At 60.6% G+C, this 25,815-nt stretch overlaps 1 protein-coding gene across 9 annotated transcripts in view; it reads right to left on the bottom strand.

Moving 5' to 3' along the window:
- The window catches only part of Baiap2 (BAR/IMD domain containing adaptor protein 2), a 164,335-nt gene that overhangs the window by 95,609 nt on the left and 42,911 nt on the right, over positions 1–25,815 (bottom strand). Inside the window, exons 5-15 of one of the 9 annotated variants that reach the window (XM_042669974.1) lie at positions 25,650–25,721; positions 25,074–25,211; positions 13,676–13,828; positions 11,489–11,713; positions 11,135–11,336; positions 10,359–10,560; positions 9,714–9,782; positions 8,965–9,127; positions 8,075–8,109; positions 5,569–5,616; positions 1,418–1,971 (exon numbers count right to left, since the gene is read on the bottom strand). In XM_042669974.1, coding sequence (XP_042525908.1) covers positions 5,589–5,616; positions 8,075–8,109; positions 8,965–9,127; positions 9,714–9,782; positions 10,359–10,560; positions 11,135–11,336; positions 11,489–11,713; positions 13,676–13,828; positions 25,074–25,211; positions 25,650–25,721 — 1,287 coding nt within the window. In that variant the 3' untranslated portion in view covers positions 1,418–1,971; positions 5,569–5,588. The other 8 variants (XM_042669975.1, XR_006145910.1, XR_006145911.1 and 5 more) reach the window with 8 other exon arrangements.

Raw genomic sequence — 25,815 nt, 5'->3', positions numbered from 1 at the left:
CCCGGCAGGTTTCCTCCCTGTGTTCACAGGACCCTTGGCTGGGTGAGGCAGGGCCAGGCCTGCAAGTCCCTTCCTAGCCCTCCCACCCCTCCCACTTGGGTCTGGGGTCTGGTTTACTCAGTGCCAAGGACAGGCTCCTGGGCTCCATGTCCTTATCTCCGAGTCTCCGGTCCTGTCCCCTTCACTCCTCCCCCGGAACCCCCCCCCCCCCCAGCTGCTCTGGCCTGGGCCTTCCTGAGCAGCGGGGAGGGTCCTGGCTGCAGCCCAGCCCAGCGGGGCCCATTCTAGATGTGCCCTTGTTGGGGCGGTGCAGGCAGCACCATTGTATGGAGCAGCGTCTGGCCCCATGCCCTGGTGGCCGAAGGAGAGTAGGGGTCACACCCCACAGTGTGGGGCTCCTGCCTGCTGGGAGGGCTGGGAGAAGGGGAGGGCTGGGGGAAGCACAGTGAATATTTTTGTAACTTGCTGGAGCAAATGGACATGGGCTGATTGATTCTAAGTTATTGTTGCCAAAGACCTGTCAAGTTTATTGTTGCTTTGGGGGTGGGGGGGACTTGTTTTTGGTTTGTGTTTTTTGTTTTCTTATTAGTTCGAGGCTTAGGACGCTGGTGCAATGGTTTTCTTGTTCTTTTTTTGTTTGTTTTTTAAGAGAAATCAAGCTAAGAAAAAAACAGCCTTCATCGCAGTGTTTTCTTTGTGGGTCTATAGCTGATACCCTGGGTGCAGCTGCCAGCTCTGCCCACGATCAGGAGGGAAGCTGGCCTCTCCTCCCATCCCACGGTGGGGGGTGGGGGGGTGGGGGCAGTCCCTCAACCCCTCCCACCCCAGAATGGTCCTGTGTGGGCCAGAGGAAGAGGTAGACCCGGACCTCCCTCCGGCAGCTGCTCTTCTGCCCCTGCCCTTTCCAGGAGCTGTGTCTGTCCCTGCCTAGCAGTGGAGTAGTAGGCGGTAGGAAAGGCCCAGTCTGGGCTCCTGTGTCTTCCTGCTGTGTCCGGGGCTGTGCTGCGTGGGCCCTGGTGGCCGTGGGTGCGGAGCAGGAGCAGGTGGTTGAGTCTGTGACAAAGGCGCACTGCCTGGCATTCTCCATGGTGCGGGGCTGCTACCGCCAGCTCAGCTCACATCGTGGTGCTGCACACAAGACCCTCGGAGCGGTGAAGTCTGGTATTTCAGCTCAGGCCCAGGCCCTGCCAGGGGCAGCTGGACGGGCCATCCTCAGGCAGGCCCCGGGGGGAGGACCTGCACTGGCGGTCCAGGCTGTGGCAGCTGCCCGCTGAGCACTCAGTGCCTGCTGAGGCTGGAGCTGGTGGGAGCCGGGGAACCCGAGCTGTTCAGGCACAGCGGACAGGGTCTGAAGGGAGGTTAAGGGGTTAGGGGAACCTCCAGCATTCCCGCAGCCCCCGGCCGACAGATCACACTGTGTGCTCAAGTGCCCATTTATTGACCAGAGGGGGGAGCTCAAGGCAGTGTGAGCCAGGCACACTCAGGCCTACAATCCCAACCCTTGGGAGGTTGAGTCAGGACGATCCAGAGTTCAGTGCCAGTCGGGACTGCATGGAGAGACCCTGCCTCAAAATGAAACAGCCGTGCAGGAGCGGAAGCTCCCACGGCAAGCTGAGTCTCCCGTGCTCCAACACACGGTGCTCCCTAGCCGTGGAGGGACGGTGCCCGCCCAAGAGCCAGCCCCTCTGCCGGGGAGGACCTGTGGCCAGCAGGCCTGGGCATCTCCCTTGGCTTCCACCTGGGGCCTGCCAGGGGCTGCCCCCGGAGCAGTCAGGATCCAACAGCGGGCAGGCTGGGGCCAGAGCAGTGCGGCGGAGGGCTGGCAGGCGGTTCTCTGAACCGCAACCCGGGTGCGATGCTCCGGTAGGCGGTGGGGAACAGCAGCGTCACAGGCGTGGCCCTCAGCTGAGGAAGGGGGCAGACCGGTCATTGGTCACTGTCGGCTTCAGCTGGATGTTGGCGAAGGGATTCCTGAGGAGAGAGGAGGGGCTTCAGCTCGGGGTGGCAGCCAGGCATGAGTGCTGCCTGCCCCGGTGACGCGATGCCAGCTGCGGCTGGCTGCAGACCCCCGCGCTGTCCCTGCTCACCCCACGGGCTCTGCGTGGGGCAGGGCACCTCCACTTGGTCCCGGCAGCCCTCCCAGGCTAGAGGAAGGGGGTGGTGGTAGGCCAGCCCTAAAGGTACTCCCCCCCACAAGCCCAAGAAGTGGCTGGTCTGAGCACAGACAGCCTGTTTAGCAGGGACCCAGCTCCACAGCCCACGCAGGCTGGTCCAGGCATGCAGGGTGCCCAGCAGGCACGCCACAGACACGCAGACACGACAGACACAAGGGGCACACACACGGGCACCCTCGGCAGAAGGCTCACTGCCCCCGTGGCTGGACGGAGCTGTCCCGCACCCAGGGCTCGGCCCCCTCCCCAGAGGAGCACCGCGCCCCCGCGGCCACAGCCGATGCACAAGCAACAGAATGGAACATAGGAGCGCAGACGGGCCGTCCTCGTGGGAGCCTTCCCTCCTCGCCGTCCCCACGGGCCGAGGAGGGCTCCCTGGCGGGGACGGCCCAGGGCGGCAGCGGACATCGGGGCTCTGCAGTGACAGCACACGTCGGTGGACAGGACGGGCAGGCACGGGACTGTGCTCCCGGGGACACCGTTACCTGGAGCGGGCGCCTCTGGCCCAGTGGAGTCGTCCGGAGCAGGGGAGGTGTGCCCCTGGGGGTGGGCAGATGCTCCGTCCAGCACCTCTCCCTACCCTTTGCTGAGGACTCTCCTACACACCTGAAACACTCTGGGAGGCTTTCAAAGGCCGCCGTCGGCTGGCCTGCCTGGCCTTCCCCCTCACCCATGGCCAGGCACTGTGTAGGACGCGGGGGGGGGGGGGGGTGAGGACCGGGTCACTGTGGTGCTAGGCTGCCCGCCATGCACAGTGGCTCACAGAGAAGTTCCTGGCCCAGGTGCAGCCCCCCCCCCCCCGTGCCTGCCGCGGCTCCCCTGCAGAATGAGCTTGCAGCACCATGTTTGTCCTGCCCCGATCTGGCTCACACCGGAGCTCACAGTGGCGAAGCTGCGGCCTAGAAGGTTCTCCACCCGAGAGGCTCTGTACAAACTGTGCCACCCTCTGGACCCAGCACACAGGACCATCAACACTATGAGGGTCTGAGAAAATTGAGGCTTGTGACCCCCAAATGTCAGATCAGCGCTTCTGTATCTCCTGCACCCCCCCGCCCCCAGACTGCAGGGCTTCGAGAAGAAGGCTGGACGGCTACTCAGTCCTGAGATACAGGGAAAGCAGGGCCTGGAGTGACCCTGGGAGCCACCCGGGTAACCCATGGGGCTGGGACTGGACAAAGCAGCACAACGCCGACTCACAGCTCACGGGCACCATGGCGTGGCACTGTGTGCAAAGAGACTGTCCTCTGTCCTGCCAGAGCCATGCTTCCTTCTGAACGTACAGCCACGCACAGATGCGGCCAAGGCCGCGGGGGCTGCCGGGAGGGCCTGGCGCGCTGGCCCTGGACTCCCGGAATAACTGCAGCTTTCCTGCCCAGACCAGCGCCCGCTCCAGGCTGTGAGAGGCAGCAAGGAGGCGGCCAGGGCAGAGGGTAGCCAGGGGAGACAAGCTGCCCCGGGGGTGGGGTGGGGTGGGGGAGGGCAGGGTCTCCCTCACTGACTGGAACCTGTAGAGCCCTGAAGAACCCAGCCCCCGACAGAACGGCACGGCACTGCAATTTACGGAACAATTTACGGTGCTCTGCCAAGGCTGCCTGTGGCAGGAGCAGCAGCGGGATTCTGGGAGCCAAGCACATGACCACGTCAGTCTGCAGCCTCAGGAGGACCAAACCGGAGCAACGTGGCCGACGCCTGCCTCCACCTAGCTCTTCTGGAAGTACTGGGGTTTGAACTCAGGTCTCGTTCTTGCCAGGTGAGTGCTCTAATCACTTGAGCCACACTCCAGCCTCTCTCTGCTCTATTGTTTGGGTAGGAACTTACATTTTAGCCTCAAACTGGCCTCAGACTGCGGCTCCTTCCTAGTGACTCCTGTGATGCTAGGATGGCAGGCATATACCACCACACCCAGCCTGACAACCTTCCAACCTCTGCCTCCCAAGTAGCTGGGATTACAGGTGGGAGCTGCCGCAGCTGACCCTAACTGGACTTCCGTGTTCTGGAGCAATCACACTCCCAGAATCAAGGGTGGGCCTTGGCCTCACCTGGCCAGAATGTGGTTGGTGGCTTGAAGCTCACCGGTCACGACCCTAAGGTGCAGCTGGGCAATGTGGGCACCTGTCAACAGATGGCTTTTGATGCCCACCAGGTGAGTGGCCAGGCAGACGCGGGGGTGGCAGTCCAGCACCATCCAATGCCCATGTGCCCCCAGGTCCCTTCCTCAGTCTTCCCGATGCCCCTAGAGCCAAGGCCAGCATGGCCCCGGCCCACTCGGAGGGACGGGGGGGGGGGCTGCAAGGCTGGACATACAGGCTTCCTGGCATTTTGGCAGGATAGAGAAGCGGCCTGCCTGTGACCACCAGAGGCGCTGCCATCCTGTCCTGTCCCCATACTTCGCCATTTTGCCACATAACTTTCTAGAATGCTGCAGGCCCTCAATAAGAAAGAGCACGGGTTCAGGGCTGGCCTGAAAGGCCTGGCCATCCACAGGCTGGTGTATGTAAATAGGGCCTGTGCCAGCCCCTGCCGTCCCCTCCTGTGCCGTGGCCAGAGGGCAATGGGAGCCCTTGCCGCGGGGTGGGGCCTGTGCCCGCAGCACCCTCTCACCCCCCCCCCCCCCAGTTCCACCCTGGGCTTTACTGCTCAGCTTTTTTGCTCATGGCTGGTCTCTACCAAATGAGCCATGCCTCTGTCCTGGCACAGCCGGTTACTTTAGAGGTGGAAGTCTCAGCCCCTTTGGGCTAGGCTGGCGTCAAACTCTGGGTCTCTGGATCTTGGCATCCTGAGAAATGAGGATTACAGGCATGAGCCACCGTTGTCTGGCCCAGCTGTGCACCTGTGCATTTTCCCAGGGCCAAGGACAGGGGGTGTCACCAGATGGTGACCAGGAGGCACTGTAGCAGGGGGCTGCTTCCAGGCAGCCTGGGCACTGTCTGGGGACCACGTGAGGAGGGAACCCCAAAGAGGTAAGGTCAGATGGCAGCGAACATCAGGGCCACAGAGCCGTCCTCAGGACTCTGCGGAGAGGCCCAGCCTGCCTCCCCTCCCCCATGCTCCCACAGAAACACCTAAGTTGGGGGCCATGTGGTCACCATGGACAGGCCTGACCCCAGATGCCCACCAGGGGTTCCAAGCACCCAGCAGGGAGGAGAAGATGAAGGGTCAAGCCAACCCCACATTCAGCAGGGAAGGCAGCGACGGGACAGACAGAGCCAGACCCATAAGCCTCTGGGTGGAAGGAAAGAGACCCCCAAACCCAAGGAGGGTGCCAGAAGGAGGAAGATTCAAAGCCCACAGCCAGGCAGCCTGGCAGAGCCCCCAGGCCCACTGCCCAGCAGGGGCTGGAGGTCTGTCCGGAGTCACTGCAGATTAGACAGAAGGGCACAAGACCAGGGCAACTTACTAACTCTAGTCAGAGGCAGCTCAAAATCTGGCCACTTCCACATGGGCGCTGCAAGGAAACACAAGCCTCGTTGGTGGAGCTGGATGGGGGAGGGAGTAGAGGGCTCGGGGAGCAGAGTCCAGCCAGGATGAGGAGCGCAGCCCTCAGCACACTCCGCCCCGCAGCAGCAGCCAGTGCCCACCTTATGCTTAGTCCACAGGGAGCCTGAGGTGGCTCTGAGGGGTGTGTGGCCCCGACAGGCCACCTGCCCCCTCTGCGGCCTGCAGCACGCCTGCCGAGGCCCTGAGCTCTGAGCCCGGGCACTGTCAGCAAGGGCGCGGGCAGCAGCAGGAGGCACCCAAGCCAACTGGGCTGGCATGGCCCTGCCAGGCTAAGTTTGTTCAACAGACTGCCACGGGTGCTCTGCAGAGCCAAGAGACTGAGGACGGGCCCCAAGCTGGGGTGCACAGAGGCACGGCCTGGCCCACACAGCCCCGACACATGCCGGAAACTGGAAGGAGGCTTCAAACCCAACTCGATGCAATAAATAAAACTTTTATTCAAACGGTTAACTGCAGTACAGGGCACAATTCAGATTTAAAAAAAAAAAGGAAAGGAAAAAGGAAAAAAAAATATTTTCAGCACTTTACATCTTCACACGAGTGTTGCTGACTTGTGTCTACATTCGTCCATTGCACATGGAGTCCCCTGGATTTAAAATCTTTTAGCAAAGTCAGAACGACACAGAAGGTTTCTTACACAGGTCCAGGTTCTGGCTGTGTTTTCCTTAAATATAAAACAGGGCATGTCTGCCGGAGCGGCCACTCGCGGACACCACGGGCCACATTCTAGTCCTCGGCAGGGGTGCGGGAGGGTTTAGCTAAACCACACTGGAAAGAGGCGCGTCCACCGCTTCACAAGGGGCTCCCACCGGCCGCGTGCGGACCCCGCCGTGCCTTGGCTCGGCTGCCCAGAATTCAGTGTGTGAAGAGACAGAACCAGTAGCCACTGAGTCCAGTGTGCTTGCTTCTAAAGTCACCGAGACACACAAAAAGACGAGAGTGCTTAGGAGGCAGCGGGGCGGGGGCCGCTGCTCCCCGAGGGCCGGAGGCATGGGGCAGCCTGCCCAGAGCCCTCCTGGGGCCAGCCTCACCAGGCCGGCCACGCACACCCCGCCCCCTGCAGCCCAGTGGCCACAGGGGGCTGTGACTTCCTCACAAGGCTGGTTAAAGAAACAAGTTCCAAAAACAAGTGGGGTGGGGTCGTCTCTGGAGGTCTTTGGAATGTCTGCGTGTGGCCAGGCAGCGCCTGCTCCCGCCCCCGCCCCCGCCCGCACACCGCGTGAGGTACGCCACCCCGCCCCGGGCGCCGCCGCGCGCTCGGGACACCTGGCCAGTGAGGTCCACCGAGAGGCCCTGTGCCTGGCCTGGTGGGCAGGGCCAGGAGGGCCGGGGCTGGGGTCTCCCTCACAGGAGTGGCCAGCTTCCTCAGGAGGCGCCCCCCCCAAGCGTGGCACAAGCCCCCTTTCTTGGTGCAGCCCTTGGAAGGGGCCTGGGGCAGGTGGGGTTCTGAGCCTGAGCCCCCTCCCTGTTCTAGAAGAGCCGGTACGCCAGGGTGGGATGCGGGATAACAGTACGTACACCAGAGTCCATGCATATCTGTGTGTTCCAGGGAAAGAAGTCCTTTCCCTGTGCCCCCCTTTTTTGTTTTTGCTTTTTTTTTTTAGAATTTTTCTTCGAGCTCTAGGCTGGCTCGCAGCGAGCCTGAGAAAAGGGCTGTGCGCTGTGCACACCGCAGGGCAGGGCAGGGCAGGGCAGGGCTGGGCAGGGCGAGGTCACTGCTGGCCACCGGGCCCGCAGGCCCTGCCTGGCAATGTCTGCTCAAGGCCGGGCCCCCGGATGGTGGCCGAGCAGGGGGCGGGGCGCAGGGAGCAGCACCATGGACCCTGGGGGATCAGAGTCTGGGGTCACCAACCAAAAGGCGGGAGCAGGTGGGGAGAAAACCCAAGAACAAACCAACGCGAGCTGAGGGAAACCGACGGAGGCGGGGGAGGGGCTCTTCGGAGCGGCTGCCGGCTCACATCCTCACACTGTGGACACCAGCGTGCCGCTGCTGCTGCGGAACAAAGCACAGCACAGCTGCCACACGCACGCCGCCGGCCAGCGCGGCCGCTGCCTGGCCTCAGGGATGGAGGTGGACGGAGGAGCCAGGACGGAGGTGTGGCCCCGGGGAACAGGTGGCAGCACTGTCCCACCCCGCTCTAGGGAGGCGCGGATGAGGCCGGGTGGGCCTGTGACCCCGTGGCGGCCCGGGCAGGAAAGAAAACCAGGGCAGAGGAAGGGCCTTCGCTGCTCAGAAAGACTCGGAGCCGGGAGGGTGGGTGGCTGGCTGCTCAGGTGCTGGCTCGAGGCCAAGCCGGGCTTCCAAAGGAAGAGGAGCGGGCCTCTAGGTCCCAGGAGAGGGGGCTACCCTGCCGGAGCCCCCGGCTGCCCGCCCGCAGCCCCAAAGACAAGTCTAAAGCCCTTACCTGCTCCCAGACCGGGCTCCGTAGTCATCCAGCCCCTGGGGAGTAAAGAAGCGGTCAGGCTGGGCCGACGCCTCGCCACCAACCTGGGACCCGGGACCATCCGGTCCACGCTGGGGTTCAGACTGGGCCCCAGGAAGGGAAGGTGGGCCCCTACCCCTTCCTCCCCACTCTGGCTGCAATGGCTCAAGACTCCTCAGTAGCCCATGGTTCCGAGTAGTGCCATGATGGACCCCCAAATTAACCAAGACCCCTGAGTGGTCCGTGGACAACTGGCTCTTAGTACAAAAAGCGGTCGTCTCCGGACCCCCCTTTGCACACCCTCCCCACAGGACACCTAAGAGCTGAGGCCTGGAAAGAACGCGGCCGCTCGCGTGGGTCGAGGACAGGCCCAGCCGGTGGTCTGGGCAGCAGAGAGGCCTCCCTGAGAGCCAGGGCCCTGGGCCTGGACGCACCACCATGGGTCTGGAGGTGGGCATGAATGCAGGCGAGGGCTGCGGCGGGCCTGCTGGCACAGGCTGGCAGGGAGGCAGCTACAGGAGGCGGCCACCCGCTGGCCGCTCACACAGGCTGGGCTGGCCCTGGCTACCCGCAACGCCCCGGGGAAGACATGGGTGCTCAGGAAACAGCGTCCCCAGCATAGACAGCTCCCTGTGTGCACGAGGCTGGCCCTGCCCTGGGCACTGAGGGCTGGTGGGTCAGCCATGTCCCATCTGGACACACCTCCAGGAAGAGGGGTCGAAAGGGGGTCAGGGGGATGGTGGCCAGCAGGGCCCATGTTGGGGTCTGTACCAAGCCACAAATCCCCAACCAGAGAACCTGGGCCCCGTCAGACCCGGCCTGTGCCCACAGTCCTTCCATGCAGTCCTTCCCGCCCTGGCCTGACCACTCACCTGGGAGAAGGCGGGCACAGCCACGCTGTAGGGCCTCTGCTTGAAGGCGCCGGCAGTCTGCGTGGGGAAGGGCCGGGAGGACGTGCCGTAGTCGGGAGGGGGGATGGCCAGGTCATCCTTGTCCAGGAGGTTGCCAGTGCTGCTGCTCTTGCCCTGCTGCAGGCTGCGGGGGCACACAGGGCTTAGTGCGGGCTGGGCAGCCCGTCCCGGTCTTCCTCTCCAGTGGAACACAGATGTCTGGGCTTTGGGGGCCCAGGCAGAGCAGTACCCTGCCAGCCTGCCCTCTCTTGGGCGGCCAGACACGCAGCCCATGCGAGGCCGCCGCCAGCGGGCTGACCCCACAGGCCTCCCCTCTACCAGTTTCCCCGTCTCCTCGCAGGCAGGTCGCCCTGGGCCTGGCAGGATGTGCCAGGACAAAGCGCACCGTGCCCGTTATGCAGGGCACAGTAACGGGCAGCTGCCACTCCCTCTCCCAGGTCCAGCTGGGCCTCAAGGGCTGGGAGAGCCTGCAAACCCCGAAGAGGCAGCTGGGTGTCCCCATCCCAATGCACCACCCGAGAGCCACTCACAGAGCACCGGCTGTTCCTCTCAGCACCCTGACTCCCAGAACCCCTGTGCTGCGTTCCCCTCCCCCACAGCCCCCACACATGCAGCAGCAGCCCTGCCAGGCACAGGAGCCGCAGCCAGAGGCCAGGCCTCACACGGGGCCGAGCCGGCTGGGCAGAGAACCCAGGCACAGCCCCGCTCACCTCATGTGCAACCTGTCCCCGCCATCGCTGTCCAGGACCCGGGTGTATGAGAAGGGAAACCAGCCTCTCCTGGAAGAGAGGCCCCAGTGAGCAGCCCATACCTGCCCTGCACAGCACCCCACCAGGTTGTATCCAGGCCCCTCCGGACCATCACTGGACCCCATGTTGCACTGGTTCCCTGGCCTGGACACACCCGGTGGTGGAGGGCAGGCACTGGTGTCCCAGGGTGCCCGCACCCTGTGCTGTTCTGCGGCTGACACCAGACCCACTAAGCCACAGAGCAAGGGGTCTAAGCAGCCTCAACTTGGCAGCCCTGTGGACCCCACCACCTGCACCCTAAGGTTGGGATGTGGGGGTGGAGTGACCCGGGCAGAGCTGCTATACACCTGCCACCCAGGCCCCAGCTGAAGGTCAGAGGAGACATGGGAGGGGCAGGCAGGGCTCTGGCTCTCAGGGACCCTCCCCATGCCTGTGGCTTTCATTGGGCTGCAGCCAAACTCCTTCCGGCCACATGAGCGGAGGGACCACACGTGTCCCTGCGGCCCAGGCTTCGCGGCCTCGTGGAGAGCCGCTGGTGCCAGCGCGTCGGACACTGATGCCCCTGGCCACTGCCTCACACTGCCCCTCGATGCCCATCTTGCTCACATCTTGGTCTTCTCGCTCTCGCCGTAGTGCCAGCCATCGCGGGCCTCGGGCACCAGCAGGGTGATGAAGTCGCCTTCTTTGAAGCTCAGCAGGGTGCTGTTGTCACCCGCCGCGTGGGAGAAGATAGCCTTGACCCGCATGCGGCCGTTGCGTTCCAGCCCGGCCGCCATGGAGCTCGAGCGCGGCAGAGTCTTGTTCTCAGCTGCCAGGGCAACAATGGGGTAGGAATGACAGGGCTGCGTATGGCAGAGGGAGCCCAGGACATAGGCCAGGGAGCCCGGGTGAGGCGGGCACTGGGCACTGTCAGGGCCCTGGTTAACTGGACCTCCCCCAGCCTGTCCACCTGCTCCTACTTCTATGCCACGGACAGGGCCCCGGCCCAGCGGCGCTGCGTCCCACCCTCAGGCCGGCTCGTGTTGCATGCACTCACACACAGCACACCCGTGCGTACAAACTCGCACCTACACACGTATGTACACACATGCACACCGCCCAAGGGGTACGCACACACATGCCATGAAAACACACATCATGCACATGCTACCCACATACCTGAACACATGCACACCACACACATGCATCTGCACAAATGCATGTCCACAGGTAAATGTACACACAGGTACACACGTACACCGGATAGGAGGCACGTGCTTATACATGCACACACACGCGCACACACTCACACAGGCCTCAGATTTCCAGGCTGTAGCACCACTGAGGCCTGGGAAGTCACACGGGGTTCCAGCCCCGCCCCCCACCCTCCCGCGGCCCCTTACTGGTGGCGTAGCTGTTCTTCGGGGTCACACTCTTGCGCACGGGAAGTGTGTTGGAGTACGAGTCGCTCAGCTTGCCCTGAGACTGCGGGGGAGACAGGGATTTGGGCTGGGCAGCCTTGCGGTCGGCCCAGGGGTTGTAGTCCTCGCTGTCCGGGCCTGCGACGCCATTCAGGACGGGCACATTCTCCTGAGCAGACATCCGCTGGAGGGAGAGGAGGCAGGGGCGGGGCGTCGCTGGGGGCCAGCTCGGGAAGGAACCCTCTATCCCCATAAGGGCCCTGCCCTTCGGTGGACAAGCTACTGTAAATGGGGACCACCCTCCCCTCCATACACTCCCCAAGACCCAGGACTCACCCCCACGAATGGTGCCAGCTCTGGGGGCACCGGCAGGGGCTTGGCTCCAGGAATGGGGTCTGAGATGATCAGGTTGGATTTGGAGGCCGACAGGGCGCTGGGGAGGATGGCGCCGTTGCTACTGGCTATCTGCTGCATCAGCTGCACGGCCCGGTCTGGGATCTTGTTGGGGTCGGCACAGGCTTGCTGCCACAGCGGCAGCTTCTGGGCCAGCAGCTCCTTGCCCTGTGTGGCGGGAAGGGGGTCAGGGCGGCCGGCTCCAGCAGCGGGCAGGAAGGGGTCAGGCCGGCCCGGCTCCGGCAGCGGGCGGAAAGGGGGTCAGGCCGGCCCGGCTCCGGCAGCGGCGTAGCCCACAGGTCCCTCTGAGTGCATGGGTGCCGAGGTGCTCCACTCTGCCACCCCACAGTGAGGCGGGGCACCTGGGAGCCCAAGCCATGCAAGCGTGGCTGTGGAAAAGGGCCCTGTGTACCGGTGAAGCTGTGCAGTCAGGACGACGCCAGGGTGAAGGGGACCTCAGTGGCTTGGAGGAAGGAGAAATAGCCCAGCTGCCAGAGCTGCAGAAAGGTGGCCCCAGCGGGAAACAAGAAGGGCTCACTGCTTCTTCCCAGCCTACCCTGGGGCGTCTGGGGCACACGGTGGGGGCATGCCCAACACAGCGCCAAGTGCATGAACATAGAGTGGACATGGAGCTGAGGTTGGCGTTAGGGGTCCTGTGTCTGCTGCAGGAACTCAGGGACTGGCAGCAGCTGTGCAAGGCCCCAGCCATGGGCTAGGCAGCCCTTGCTCTGATGGCATTATGCGGAGAGGACTGTAAGGGCTGCTTTACAGCAGCCAATCAGGACCTGACACGGGCCTGGTCCCCACTAGAGGGCGCAGAGGACCTGCATCTGGCCTCCCCACACGGCCTGTGCAGTGGAGTCCAGGCATGGAGGACGCAGGCGGGAGTCCTGTCATGCTCCTCAAGCTGGGGCGGATGCCTGGATACCAGGAACCCTCCCTGTGGGGACTGCAGGGGCTCAGCCGGAGGAGAGGCATGGCCGGAGGACCCTCCCACACCAAGAACACAGATGCCGTCCTGCCCTTGATCTGCACCTGCCCACAGCCAGAGCAGGCCTAGGCAAGTGGAGAAGCCTCTGGGGGAAAAGGGATGTTTGTCTCCGTGATGCCCCAGACCAGAGGGACCAGATTACATTTGTGGGAATATGTGCCTCAGTGTCCCATGCTGGTCCCTAAGGCACATCTTCACTTTAAAAGTAGGGGAGGCCAGACACCTGTGACTCACACTTGTAATCCTAGCTTCTCCGGAGGCTGAGATCTGAGGATTGCGGTTCAAAGCCAGCCCAGGCAGAAAAATTCATTAGACTCTTTATCTCCAATAAACCACCAGAAACCTAGAAGTGTGCTCAAGTGGTAGAGCACTAGCCTTGAGCTGAAGAGCTCAGGGACAGTGCCCAGGCCCAGAGTTCAAGCCCCACGACCAAAAAAAAAAAAAAAAAAAGAGAGAGAGGCTGGGTGCTAGTGGCTCACACCCATAATCCTAGCTACTCAGGAGATTGAGATCTAAGGACCCATGTTTGAAGCCAGCCTGGGCAGACAAATCTGAGACTCATATCTCCAATTAACAAAAAGGCAGAAGTAGAGATGTGGCTCAAGTGGTACAGCACCAACTTTAAGTGAAAAAGGCAAACAAGAATGCAAGCCTGAGTTCAAGCCCCAGTACTAGTATCAAAAACAAAAACTTAGGGAAGGGAAAATAGGAGGAAAGGCCAAGCAATAGAGTTAAAAAAAAAAAAAAAGACGTTACAAAGCTGGGAACCAGTGGCTCATGACTAATTTCTAGCTACTCAGGAGGCTCAGCACTCAAGATGGAGGTACAAAGCCAGTTGAAACAAATCCTTGAGACTTTTGCCTCCAACTAATCAGCAAAAAGCTTAGAACTAGAAGCACAGCTCAAGTGATAGAGCTCCAGCCTTGGGTAACAAGGCTAAGTGAGACCAGAGGCTGTGAGTTCAAGCCCCAGCAACTGGCATAAAGGAGTGTCTGCACACTTCCTCCTGGGATTCTCTCTACAACAGTGAGCGCATCTTGGTATTACTGCACTGTTAGACAGAGACCAAACGCTACCCTGGCATACTCCAGAGAACACTAGTGTGTGCAGTGTGTGAAGCTGCACCGTGCGCTGCTCACCTTGGTGTGGTAGGCAGCAGAGTTCTTGGCCACGGCGCATTGCTTCTCCACCAGGAAGCAGAACCTTCGGCGCTCTTCGGTGAGGGCTGTCTTGTAGCCATCAGATACGTAGCTCTCCAGCTCACCCTGCTTGTTGCTGATGGCGTCAATGTACTATGGGGAAAGAGAAAGGAGAAAGCTGGAGATGGAGTGTGTCTGTCATCAAACAAGTGGACCACAGTCTAGGCCCAGGCAAAGAAGAAATCAGACCAAGGGCTAACAGTGGCTCAAACAGTAGAATGCCTGCCTAGCAAGCGGAGGGATGGTGTCAAAACTTCACCAAACACTAGTCTTTAAAGTCAGTGCAGCTGCACGCTGGTGGCTCATGCCTGTAATCTTACTCAGGAGGGTGAGATCTGAGGATTGAGGTGCAAAGCCAGCCCAGGCAGGAAAGTCTGTGAGATACTTATCTCTAATGAACCACCAGAAAACCAAAAGTGGTGTTGTGTCTCAAGTGGTAGAGTGCTTGCCTTGAGCTGAAGAGCTCAGGGACAGTGCCCAGGCCCAAGAGTTCAAGCCCTGTGACTGACAAAACAAAAAAGTCAGTTCAAACAATTCACACTAAGAGGCCACTGGACAACTGGCCACACCTTTGTGACACGTGAGACAGAAAACCCCAGGAGAGGAGGAGTTGTAAGGAAGAGCCATGAGGTCAGTGTGGCCTGTAGGGTGGGCTTTGCCTGTTCCCTCAAGACTTCTCTGCTCGGTGACCTGGCTGGGAGATGATGCACCTGAGGTCTGTGGCACCTGTACTGAGTGGCTAACAGACCTCGGGTTTCCCGTAGTTCCCATGCCAACACTTGCCAACCACCTTGTCAGTTAACGGGAAGTCCAATCTGTCCTCTGTCAGGGTGACTGGATCACCTGGGCTGGGACGCAAATGAGGATCCGAGAACAAAGTGCCAGCAAGCCTGTGGGTGGCAGTGACGTCTGCAGAGCCCCGGCATGCACTCGGCCGAGGAGGTGCAGGGTGGTCTGGTGGGGCCCCACCGCCCAGGGCAGAACAGAGCGCCCAGGGCTGTGTCTCCGTCCAGGAGCAGCTTCTGCAGCACCGCTTCCTAAGAAGGCCGTCCTCCGGCAGGGGGCAGGCGCCGCTGCCAGGGCTGACTCACAGCTGCCTCAGAGCTGACTCAGCGTGGGTGGGTGGCGGAGCCGTGGGCGGCAGAGGGGGCCAGAGCAGGCTGTTCCCTGGGTCCCTCCCCACGCAGAGCTCAGCTGGAAGGATGGGGGGGGGGAGAACCAGGTGGGTGTAGGCCTGTCTCTACCAGAGCTACCAGTGCAACAGCTCTGCTGCCAGCCAGTGTTAAGTGTGCCCCAAGGTCAGGGCTGGCACAGAACATTTCTGCCCTGCAGACTCCCACCCCTTCACACGAAACCCCGTCCTCCCCCCCCCCCCGAGGAGCAACTGAAATGGGCCTCAAAATAGCTGGCTTGCTGCCCCCACCCCAAATCACAGCCCAGACGCGGGGCCTGTGTGAGGGGCCAGGACGAGCCTAGGAAGCAAGAGACGGCGGTTCAGGAGACCAGTGAAAGGCCTGGGGGCAGCCTGGGCACCATCCAGCCATCCAGCTTCGTGGGTCATGGTGGTGGAGGCTGCTGCCTCCGCCTCCTCCCTCTCCTCCACACACTGAGTACTTTTCCTCTGGTTACACAATATGCTCCTGTCAGGGCCGCCTCCCGCTCCAGAGCCTCCCCTGCACACTGAAGCTTCTCTGAGAAGTGTGGGTGCAGCACCCACGAGAGCTCAGCCAGGGGACCCTAGGGACTCCTTTTCCCGAGCCTCAAGGTAGAACGGGCCTGGGTGAGGCCAGGTGTGCTCAGGAAGAAAGAGGAGATGCCCAAGGGGGCCTGGAGAGAAACCCATGCACCTGCCCATACCCAGTATGGGGCCCACAGCAGCCTGGAGTCCCTCTCGCTCCGTCTGAGGACTCTGAAGACCAGGGCTCTTCCCTGGTCCTGCCCTTACACACAGGGGCACAAGGAGAGGCTGGGCTTAGAGCAGGGCAGCTGGGAAGGAGACAAGGCTCACCAGAGATGTAGATTTCTCCAGCTATTGCCAGGCTCAGGGGGCTTGGTGGTCATTCTATGTCCAGCCCAAGGCCTGAGGGGCTCAGCAGCAGACCTGACCACTTGCAAGGGGCACTGAGTGCTGAGAGGAGCAGGGGCATCACCTCAATAGCTTCTGTGCAGGTTATTATCTGAAGGACTTCAGAGAAAGATGTCACCCAGGACAGCAGCGTAAACCAGGCCGCAGGGCCCCCTGGGTCCTCCCTCCCTGAGAATGGCACCTTCTACACAGGCCCAGAGGCTGCCAGCCGCCCACCCACAGCGTTTCTGGGTTTGTAGGCTGTGGCCGCCGTCACGTGGAGGCCTCTGCTCCCTGGAGTGCAGTGTGGCACGGGGCTCTGGCTTCATTAGCAGGGTCTGGCAGCAACCGGTGTTGGCTGGGGTGGTTTTTTATTTGTATTATTTCTACTTACTCATGTACCCCCAAATCAACTGGCAGCCCCAGAGGTCACCACAGGAGCCCCCAGGAGGGCTGGGGAGAGACAAGACACGGGATGGGACAAGGTGCCTGAACCCTGTGGTCAGGCTTAAGCCACATGCCCACCTGGATGTCAGCCCGTGTGGGGGCTGCACGGACCCTGGGAGTGGCAGTTTCTGTCTAGGTACTGAGCTTGGACAGGCCCTCAGGCCACAGCTAGTGACATGTGGCTGCCACTTCTGTCTAGGAATGACAGCCAACGTGCCTGACCTCCTTTCCAGGCCACCACCTCCTCAGGGAGGGAGACCACAACTTCGCCAGGCAGACCCTGGAAATCTAGGCCAAGCAAGGAGCATCGCCTTGTGAGAGGGGCAGAAGGAGGACAGGGAGGAGACAGCAGCCACCTCAGCAGGGCTCCAGGCTGCTCCAAACAGCGGGCGGATGGGGCACCCCAAGGTGGGAGCGTTGGAGCTTTCTGGAAACGCACAGAGGACAGAACGCCGCTTGGCCCGTGCTGTGGATGGCCCTACAATAGGCCATTCAAAATGGTACTGTGCCTGAGCCTGTCCCCGTCCCCCCCACCTCAGGCCCAGGGCCCGCTGTCCCCACCCTCCCCACGCTGCCGGGAGGCTCTCTGCTTAGCTGGGTGCTATGGCAACAGCACTATAGAAACTCCCAGCTGAAAGCATTCGAGACCCACAGAACGCTCCCACTTAGTCACCCGGGGCTGAACAGCCCTGTAATCCGAGAAAACAGAAGTGATTGGAAACCGTGTCTCTTCTCCAAAGCAAGCTGGTGACTCAGAGTGGGGGAGGGTGTTCCAGAACAATCTGAAGCTGCTGTGGCTCCTCTTCGGATGGCTGGTGTGGCTTTCCCATGTCTCTCAACCACCTCGGCAGTCCCCAGTGGCCCAGCTCATGAGTGAGAACATGAGGCTGGGCCTTCCTGTCACCACGGGGAGCAGCGATTCTTGCAAGGAGCCAGCTCAGAACGCGATGGCATGCTGGCCTGTGTCAGGGGAGCCAGCAAGGCCCTCAATGACACTCGGGCTGGCGTCTGGCAGTACCAGACAATGGTTCCCCTGATCTGGAAGGCCTGGACCCAGACACTGTGGGGCCCAGAGCCGCTGACAGCTGGAGATGGAAGGGCTAGACACAGTGCCCCGTGAGGACTGTCGCCGTGGCTTCGATGTGCCATGTCTGCCCCCAGAGTCAACCCTACTCTCCAGAATAATCTGTTACTCTTGGTTCCAGCCAAGCCGGCCTTCTGGAGGCCACGGAGCCCGATGAGCTCTGGACGGCAGCCCCAGGACGGCTCTGGCAGCTTTGGGAGGAATGTGGGCTGGCAGCCCCGCTCTGTCTCCTCGCCACGTGCCTCACCAGATGCCAGGCCTCTCCCTCTTGGACTCACCAGCCCCCAGGACCATGAGCTGAATCCCCCCGACTCCCGAATCTGTCCATTAACTAACCTCGGGTGTCCAGTTAAAGCAAGAGAAAATGGACTAAGGTAAACTGTGTTCTGGGTACATCTTTGGCAGGCTTCTGGGACCCACAAATCCCAGGACCTCAATTTTCCTGGGGGAGGAGCCCAGAGCTTTGATTCAGATCAACAAGGGGTGTCTGTGAGCAGCAGGTCCCATCTCGCCCGGCATGCACAGGCCAAGGGTCCCGCCCAGCACTCTGTGGAGCACTGGGGCGCTTGGCGCAGGAGGGGCTTGGCTGCTCTGTCCACACCAGGGCTGAACACGCTGACCAAGGATGGTGGCCACAGATCAAGCTGCCACCTTCTCCCCTGGGGAGGGCCAGGTCCTGACACGGAGGACCTGCAGCCTCGGGGTTCCCACACTCCTTTTTCCACCCCTGGCTGGTCCTTATCCTGAGGAGAGGCAGTGTCTGCTCTGCAGTCTGGACTGCCTTCAGCTGGGAAAGGATGAGAGTGGGCTCCGTGCCTGCACCCCCCGACACGCTGAGCCATGGCCCAGCCTCTGCTATTATCCTTTTTGAAGATCTAAACCATGGTTATTTTGTCTTTGCTTTGTTAATTACACAGCCCTTTAAATAGAACGGTTCTCTCCCCTCTCAGACCACAATCTGGGAGTTTGGGCCTCAAACAGGCAAACCCACTGTGGGCAACACAACCGACTCAAGACTCCAGAGGTGCGACGGCCACCGGACCAGCTGTGTCACGGAAAACAGAGGTTCGTAGGATGCAGGGATGCCCACGTGTGGCCCAGGCCCCACGACCACGCTCTAGAGGCCAGCCAGGGCTGCGCCCACCTCCTCCTTTCCAATCAGTTCAGCCAGGACAGGTGAAGGCTGACCTGGGCAGACTCCTGGTATCTCTCTAGAGGCACAGGTGTCCTACTAGCCAGACCCAGGGAAGGTGGTGGACGTGGGGCAGGCCCTCTGTCCCCGCACCTGCAGGGTCCCCGCACCTGCAGGGTCCCCGCACAGGCGGCTATGGAGGTGCCTCTAAGAACCCTGGCTGCTCAGGCAGGGCCATTCGGGGCTGTCACCCTCTTGCCTCAGATGGCATGGTCACCCACACCAGGGTGATTCAGTGGGGCTGTGGGCCTGCCCATGCTCAATGCTGGCTTATCTGTCCACTTCTAGCTGATCCATGCTGGGCTTTCTCATGGTCTTTGGAGCTCCAGTACTGTACAGAGCTCTTGGCTACCCCTCCCCTGAGCCCAGAGCCTGCACAACGCTTCCTCAAACTCCGACCCACCCTGCAAGACATGTCTTCGGTGCTGGCAGATTCCCCTCGCAGACCAGGCGCCTCTGAGGCCCAGCCCCGCACATCCCACCTTGACTGCGGTCACATGGGGGGAGAGCAGAGGACTGTCATATTCACAACGGCCTGCTACAAGAGCTAGGCTGGGGGAGGCATCTAATGGGACAAACCAAAACCTGAGAGATCCAGCCTGCAGGCTCTACAGAGAGGGCTGGGCCCAGTGTGCCCAGCTTTGGTCAGAAGCTCTAAGGATGCTGGCCCGCGGGGGTACAGGCTGCCTTCTGGACTTACCCGTAGGGTGCCGGTGTGACCTGTGTCCCTGGGGAAGGGAACAGGTTGGCCAGAAAGAGGTTCAGGCACTGCCCACCTCCTGGGGCTAGGCCACAGCTAGCGCCCAGGGAGCCGGGCTCCCCTCCATCATGCTGGCACCCTCAGGCCCATGGTCCACTGGGGAATGGGGTGGACTGTGGGTCGTGCCTGAGCAAACGGCAGAGGCTGGCTGACATGGAGGCCTCACCTGGCTTCTGCTGCCCGGTGCTCATGGACTTGGCCGTGCCTCTCTGGTTCCTGAGGTGGGTGTGGCTGGCCCAGCACCCTGAGGAACACACACACGTCCTCTACCGCACGATGCCCACTGTCCCTTGGGGAGCGCGTTCCCTTCACACTTCATGTGTACCAGGGAACAAGGTGCCTGGGGGGATAGTGCCCTCAGGCCAAGGGGTGGCTCCTACAACATCCTCTCCTTTATATAAACACCCCGTGTCCTAATTAGTGCCCCAAATGCTTCTGAGCTCCTATTCCCTGACCTACAATTAAAATTAGTTCCTTCTATCGAAATCCCAACATGCGGTCTTAGTTACAAGCTGTTCCTGAGAGCGTGACCGCTGCATCCAGCCTAGCATGGAGGCGGCCGGGGCCTGTAGACCTGGGTGTATGGTCGGCCTTCCTCCCGGGGAGGATGAGGCTCTCAGCCTCCCCACCCCAAGCAGCCTCGTCTCTGTTCCCTTTAGCACCAGAGGCAGTGACCTCGGCCCTGCGGATGGCCTGTCCTCACCCAGCCGGGGCCGCGGGCCTGGCCTCTGCTGGAGCCCAACAGCAGAAAGGCTGCTGGGGAGAGCAGCACATACTCGGGGGCCTCTAAGTCCGTGGGCTCCGGCTCCGATGTGCGGGGGCCTTGGGATCTCTCTGGTGATCACATCCCTGTTCCTGGGCACAGGCTCCAGCCCCACCAGCAATCCCAGAGACTAATCGCCCCAGCAAACCGCTCCTCTCTCAGGGGTACCGAGCAAAACGCACATCTGACAACTGCATCGTGGAGCCTTTCCCCTTGCGCTTGTGGTACCACACCTGAGAAAAGCAGGGGCGCGGGGATGCAAGCAGGTCTAGTGCACAGACTTTCCCTCCAACAGCAACAGAAGCGGCAGGCGCTGGAGCGTGGGCTTAGCTTGACTCAGGATCCTAGGATGGACCCAAGCTGCCTGACAGGTGAAGACATCCTGTAGCCAGGACCCACTTGGCTCTGGTCCACTAGGGGAGAAAGTCACAGGACTGAGACCCCCCCAGATGCTCTTGAGGGCAAAGGTACAGAGGCAAACAGAAAAAAGAACCCTCCAGAAGTGAAGGCCCCTTTCCTGGTAGCCAAGACTGCTGAAGTCCCAAGACCCAAAAGACCCTGAAGGCCAGCCAGTGTGGGGGAGTGCAGCTCTGCAGAGGGGTGGGGTGGAGCAGGGCGGAGCTCCAGCAGAACTGGCCCAGGCTAACTCTGCTCACAGGCCCAGGGATTTCCTCCCCTTCAAGGGAGGTGCTCTGCCTAGCCCCCAGCAGCTACACCCAGAGCGGAAGTCATACTCTGGCCCCGGGGCCAGGTTGGCAAAGGCGTGGGGCCAGAAGGAACTGTCCCAGTGGCCAGGGTCCCAGAGCAGCCTGGCGGACAGGGTGTCCCAGCAAGGCTGCCGGCAGATGGCTGCAGTCCAGCACTCCTCCCGCCCGGCTCGAGGTACTCAGAGCCAGGCATGGAGGCTCACACCTGCAATCTGAGCTAAGATCTCAGAATCAAGGTTTGAAGCCAGCCCAGGCAGAAAAGTCTGAGACGCTATCTCCAACTAATCAGCTAAAAAGCTGGAAAGGAGGCATGGCTCAAGTGGCCAGCAGTGAATAAAACAGCCAAGTGAGAGCAGGAGGCCCTGAGCTCCCGTCTTTTTTTTTTTTCCTTTAAAGAAGGACCCAGTCTAGCTGTACACCAAGCACACACTACCCTCAAACTCAGACGTGGGGTAAAGGACTCAAAGGGCACCCTGCCCTGTCCTCTGGCCTCCATGAGGGGTTTGTAGACAAAATGCCTATCCTTCACTGGCTTCCTCCTGTTAAGAAGCCGGCAGCGCTGAGCACGCACAGACTGTCCACAGCGAGCCAGCCTGCTGACGGGGGCAGCAGTACAGGACCCAGCCCTTCCCAGGAAGGCGCGATTGTCTGGGGAACAATCACAGAACGTAAACACTACCTGGTTAAGGGCCAAAGCACTACTCTCCATAAAGAAACAAGGAAGGGCTGGAGAGGAAGAAGACAGCACCCAAGTGACAGAAAGGGAGACAGGGCTTTTCCTATCCACGATGAGATGAGGAAGGCAGGCAAGAGCACCCCACTTCACAAACAGGGAAGCCAAGGCAGGAAGCAGCCATCCCAGGGCTGCCACAGCCTGTCAGGGCGCGTAGAGAGGGACTGAATGTCCTTGAGAGCCAGGAGGCAGGGAGAGCGCTCCCCAGCTCTGCTGTGGAGACAGGACAAAGGAAAGCCTTGGTCCAGAGGCTGACCTAGGGCCTGGGAAGGAAAGGCCAGCATGAGCCATGGCCAAGGAGAAGCACCAGAGGCCAGGGCCCGAGGCTGAGGCCCTCTGAGGCGTCTCAGCACCCAGCCCCAGGTGGCCAGGCACACCCAACCCCGGCACTAACAGCACTGGCGACTGTCTACCACACTCCTGTGAGCCCTCACACCAAGCACGGCCAGCCCCTGGTCACCCACATCCTCACACTGAGCTTCCTCCAGGCCCTACCCCTGGGCCTGGGAGGGCCATGGGCCTCAGGCACAACTGGCTACAAGTTCAGCATCATTTCTTTTCTTTCTTTCTTTCTTTTTTTTTTTTTTGTCAGTTGTGGGGCCTGAACTCTGGGTCTGGGCGCTGTTCCTCAGCTCTTCAGCTCAAGGCTAGTGCTCTACCACTTGAGCCATAGCACCATTTCTGGCTGTTTCTGCTTATGTGGTGCTGAGGAATCGAACCCAGGGCCTCATGCATGCAAGGCAAGCACTCTTCCACTGAGCCACCTTCCCAGCCCTAGTTCAGCATCATTTCTGAGCACCCCAGCTTCAGGCTGTGATCCAGCAGGATGGAGACAGATGGAAGGGCGTAAACACACACCGGTCTTCCACACCTGCTCAGACACTGAACATCCCAGAGCTCAGCAGCTGTGGCTTTGCAACCCCAGCTGGCACAGCTGGTCAGGCTGCCGGGGAGACAGGCGTCTCTGGTTTGGGATCACCCACATTTACCGTGGAGGAATACCCACGAGCCACTAGGTGAGCCCTGCCACTGCACTGCAGCTCTGCGGCCCAGTACTCTGCACCTGGCATCTGCAGCAGCCTTACCGGCAAGCTGAGCTGCTGCCCGCATGTGCAGGTGAGGGAAGTAAAGGGCTCTACCAGGCCCAAGACCACAGAGCACAGAGAGGCTGAAGCTACACCCCACAGCCCTCAAGTCCCTTCCACACTCAGTCTCGCCAGGAACCAGGTCTGCTGAGACACTAGAGGTAGCCGAGAGGCCCAGGAGGAGAGCACACAGGTGGCCCGGGGCAGGTTCTGTACGTCAGGACCACGAAGCCCCACATGCCACGGAAAGACTAGAGGAGTCACGGCACTGCACACCCAGCCTGCAAATCCCATTCCTTGGGCTGTTGACCACCTGGGATCCAGGAAAGAGAGGATAGGCAGCAAACTGGGGTGTGTGGTAAGGGCTCCCCTAAAATGGTGGGCTTTAGAATGATGTGCAAGGGCAGAATGAAAAGGAAGCAGAATGGAGATGCCAAGTGCTCAGCCTCCGCCTCCACCTGGCTGGGCCTCAGCAAGCCCGTGTGGGTACCAGCAATGGATCTCAGCCTCAGGTGGCAGAGGAAAGGCCCGACTCTGAGGGAGAGCTGTTCATCTGTGAGAAGGAAGACCCTGATGCCCCAAAGCCTAGCAATGTCCTGACACATGGGAGGAAGGTGTTGACACTTAAGAACAAGAGTGAACCTTGGGAACAGTACTCAGTGCTAAAAGCCAGATATGAAAGGCCACAGTCAACACCCACAACAGAGACATGGACAGACAGAAGGCAGGTAGGTGGTGGCTGGGATAGTGAGCTGGAGGGGAGCAGGCAGAGAGGTTACTAAAAGTGGTCCAAGATTGACTGGAATGATGGATGCACATGTCCAGGAATACACTGGAAACTCCCAGACTGTATGCTGTATATGCTGACGGCACCTTTGGAGGAGAAGGGCGGCAGGCCTGGCTCCCGCTGGGGGCTGGTGCACCGTCACCAGCCTGCCACACCAGGTCCGAAGGTCCCCTCAGAGAAGTGCTGCCCTGCCTGGCTTAGTTTCTCAGGGAGGTTGACCAGAGTCCTGTCTGTGCTGACCAATCAGGGCCTGTACTGTGGAGACCGCTACCCTCCTGGACAGTCAAGGGCAATGCTGTCTGTTGGCCAAGCCACCAGAGGTCAGGGAGAAAAGAAAAATGGACACACCACTCTGTGTGAGTGTGAGTGTGTGTGAGTGTGTATGTGTGAGTGTGTGTGTATGTGTGTGTGTACTCTTCAACCCTCGCTGGGGAAGCTGTTGAAGAACAACTCAAGATGGCTCAAGGAAGCCCAGCCATGCCTGCCTCGGGCTGCACATGGTTGCAGAGGTGGACATAGCTCATGGCAGCCACTAAAACTGAGCAAAACACAGCCAGGGGCTGGTGGCTCATGCCTGTAATCCCATCTACTCCGGAGGCTGAGATCTGAGGATGGCAGTTCAAACTGAGTCCGGGGAAGGAAAGTCCATGAGATTCTCATTTCCAATGAACCATCAAAAGGCTGGAAGTGGAGCTGTGGCCCAAGTGGTAGAGTGATAGACTTGAGTGAAAGAGATCAGGGACAATGCCTGACCCTGAGTTCAAGCCCCAGGTCAGTCGGTCGGTCTGTCTCTCCCTCTCTGTCTCTGTCTCTCTCTCTCACACACACACATATACACACACAACTGAAAACAGATCTAGACCCAGAAAATATATCTGATGTAATAAAGGCAAGGCAAGAGCCATTCTGTCCATCTTGCAAAAAGCACAAGAGCTACAGGGTGGCAACGGGGTCAGTCACAGGACCTCTGGGCTCCCCTCCACTCCTGTTCTATTGTTTTCATCTACCCAGGCAGCCAGGCTCACCAGGTGACCCCACAGGCCTTCAGGCTTCTCAGGGCTGGCTCACCCAGACCACCAGCTTCAGCGTGGTCAAGGAAGGAAAACCGATCCCACCACCAGCACTACAGACACCACAGGACACACACACACATGCACGCACATATATACATGCACATACACACTCATGCACAGGTGGATGGGGCTCCCGGGCAAGGGACTAACCCCAGAACCACACCCATGCACCCTAGGGTGCTTCAGGAGCTCCTGCTCATTGGCTGGGGCTTTCAGGTACCTCCTCTCCAAGCTGGCTGCCCTGCCTTCTTTCCCATTCTTTTACCAGCCTTCTTAGGCCCTCAGGAACAGGCCAGGGCTTTCTGGGCCTGCTCTGTTTCAGGAAGCGAGTCCAGGGTTGTGGCATCACTAGGCCACAACATCCTTGACTGGAGCCTGCTCTGTACCTGGCGCCTGCAGTGCTGGCAGGACAGGGGGAGCAGCACTAACGAGCTGCCCCAGGAGCCGCCACAGATGCCGTTGACTGGCAAGCCTGGGGCAGGCGATCACAGTTGATTAGTTAACGGTCTGGGGTCTGGCTCCTGGGTGGGAGTCGAGAGGCACAGGGGAGAGCTTAATTTGAGTTTCTGCTTCTGCAGCCAAGAACCATCCAGAAACCTGAAAGCAGGGTGGGAGGGCCCGTGCTGAGCATGGGGGCCTTACCTGCAGCTCCTTGTCTGAGTACTTCTGTGGATTCTTGCTGCCCTGGCTCTTCTTGCGGAGCTTCTTCAGCTCGGCCTGACACTTGTCCAGAGCGTCACCCTTGCTCCGCTGTTCCGTCTGGTATTTCTTCAGTGCTGCCTAAGAGCCCACAACAAAACCCAGAAGCCTGTGAGCCTCGGTGCTGCTCCCAAGCTGCTCAGACTGCAGCTGGCAGGGACAGGAAGAGGAGGGGTCCCCACAGTGGGCCTCAGCAATACCCATCAGAAGCAGGTCACACGCCTTAAAGACAAAAATCGAACCTGTTCCTGACACTGAGGTACAGGACATATGGCCAGGGGCCTCGGCCCTGCTCTTCCCACCAGCTGAGGCACAAGTGAACTTAGGTCAAAGGAGTGTAGGAGTACCATGCCATCCTCTTGCTAACGGTTGGCCAGGGTTGGGGGCACACACAGAAAGCGCTCTGGCAGAGCCCCCGTGGATAAGAACCCAGCAGAAGCTAAACATCTTCAGCCTGGGGAGGCATGTGGAAGCATAGGCCTGCAGAGGTGGCCCACAGGTACGGGGCAGGGTACTTACGCTCAGGTACCTGGAGTCCAGCTCCACCTTCTGCTCCAGCTGTGTGAGGAGCTCATTGTGAAAAGACTTCAGCTGGACACAGAGAGAGAAGAGACCGGCAATCAGCTCTAAGGCAGTGCATGGGCTGGGGCAGCCTGAATGCCAACACCGCCTGACCTGTGAGCAG

This window comes from Dipodomys spectabilis, unplaced genomic scaffold, assembly GCF_019054845.1.
Source record: "Dipodomys spectabilis isolate Male_0828 unplaced genomic scaffold, ASM1905484v1 ptg000512l, whole genome shotgun sequence".
NCBI lineage: Eukaryota > Metazoa > Chordata > Mammalia > Rodentia > Heteromyidae > Dipodomys > Dipodomys spectabilis.
This window is presented reverse-complemented; position numbering and strand designations above follow the sequence as displayed.